Source organism: Rhincodon typus, chromosome 39 (genome assembly GCF_021869965.1).
Source record: "Rhincodon typus isolate 14 chromosome 39, sRhiTyp1.1, whole genome shotgun sequence".
NCBI lineage: Eukaryota > Metazoa > Chordata > Chondrichthyes > Orectolobiformes > Rhincodontidae > Rhincodon > Rhincodon typus.
This window is the reverse complement of record NC_063370.1, coordinates 8,399,799-8,401,076: the sequence shown is the minus strand read 5'-3', so window position 1 is coordinate 8,401,076 and position 1,278 is coordinate 8,399,799. Positions and strand designations below refer to the sequence as shown.

Genomic DNA, 1,278 nt, shown 5'->3' with positions numbered 1-1,278 from the left:
TCAAAACTTAGATACTGACCTGTTTTCACAGTAGATGATCTGCAGATCCAGACTGACCCTGGAGACAAACATGTGGCACTCAATCCGGACCTCATTGATGGTGGAAGGCGGCAGAGTATGGGCGAGAGCCACCATCCCCATGAAGCTGGTGGGAACAGCACGAGCATGAGGCAACGAAATCCGAGATCGCAAGCGCCCTGTGACATGGATAACCTGTGACAGAAAGAGCCATTTACAGATTACTGAAAGGTCGGCATAGAGTGGACATTGGGAAAATGTTTCCATTAGGAGGACAGACTAAGACTCAAGGGCACAGCCTTAGTGTAAAGGGAAGGCCCTATAGAACGGAGATGAGGAGAAACGTCTTCAGCCAGAGAGTGGTAAATCTATGGAATTCACTGCCACAGAAGGCTGTAGAGGCCAGATCATTGAGTATATTTAAGACAGAGATAGATGGGTTCTTGATTGTTAAGGGGATCAAAGGTTATGGGGAGAGGGCGGGAGAATGGGTTGAGAAACTTATCAGCTACGATTGAATGGCAGAGCAGACTTGATGGTCTGAAAGGCCTAATTTCTGCCCCTGTGTCTTATGGTCTTATTTTCACGTGATGTCTGGAATTCCCCACATTAATCTATCGAGCCTTCATCCCACCCCTGAGACGCCAAGTAGCATGACGCAAACAGGATACATCATTTAAAATTCAACACTTAATGCTGACGAGTTCAGTCGATAGAGTATAAGACCCTTAATCGCAGGATTGTGGATTTGAGCACCATACTGGGCGCCATTGTTTGTTCCTTTATGTAAGTCACAAAAAGCTAGCATCCAAGTTCAGCAGGTGATAGGGAAAGCAAATGTAATGTTGACCTTTGTTTCAAAGAGAATGAAGTATAAAATTGGGGAAGTCTTGCTAACTAATCAGACCACAGCTGGAATACTGTAAACAGGAAAGATATACTGGCACTGGAGGCAGTCCAGAGAAGACTAGACTGACTCTGGGTATAGAGGTAACTTCTCATGAGAAGAGGTCGAGTAGATAGGACCTGTACTCATTGGAGTTCAGAAGAATGAAAGCTGACCTTATTAAAACGTACAAGACTTTTAGAGGGCTTGACAGGGTAGATACGGAGAGGTTGTTTCCCCTTGTGGGAGAGTCTAGGACCAGAGGGAATAAGGGGTCACCCATTTAAGACAGAGATGAGAAGTTTCTCTCAGATGGTAGAGAATCTGTGGAATTCTTTACCGCAGAGGGCTGTCAAGGCTGGATCATTAAGTAT

At 45.2% G+C, this 1,278-nt stretch overlaps 1 protein-coding gene across 1 annotated transcript in view; it reads right to left on the bottom strand.

The window, feature by feature from the left end:
• The window catches only part of npas1 (neuronal PAS domain protein 1), a 214,654-nt gene continuing 213,376 nt past the window's right edge, over positions 1–1,278 (bottom strand). Inside the window, exon 8 of the mRNA XM_048618221.1 lies at positions 1–213. Within this exon, the coding sequence (XP_048474178.1) occupies positions 1–213 (213 nt within the window). The remainder of the gene's footprint in view (positions 214–1,278) is intronic.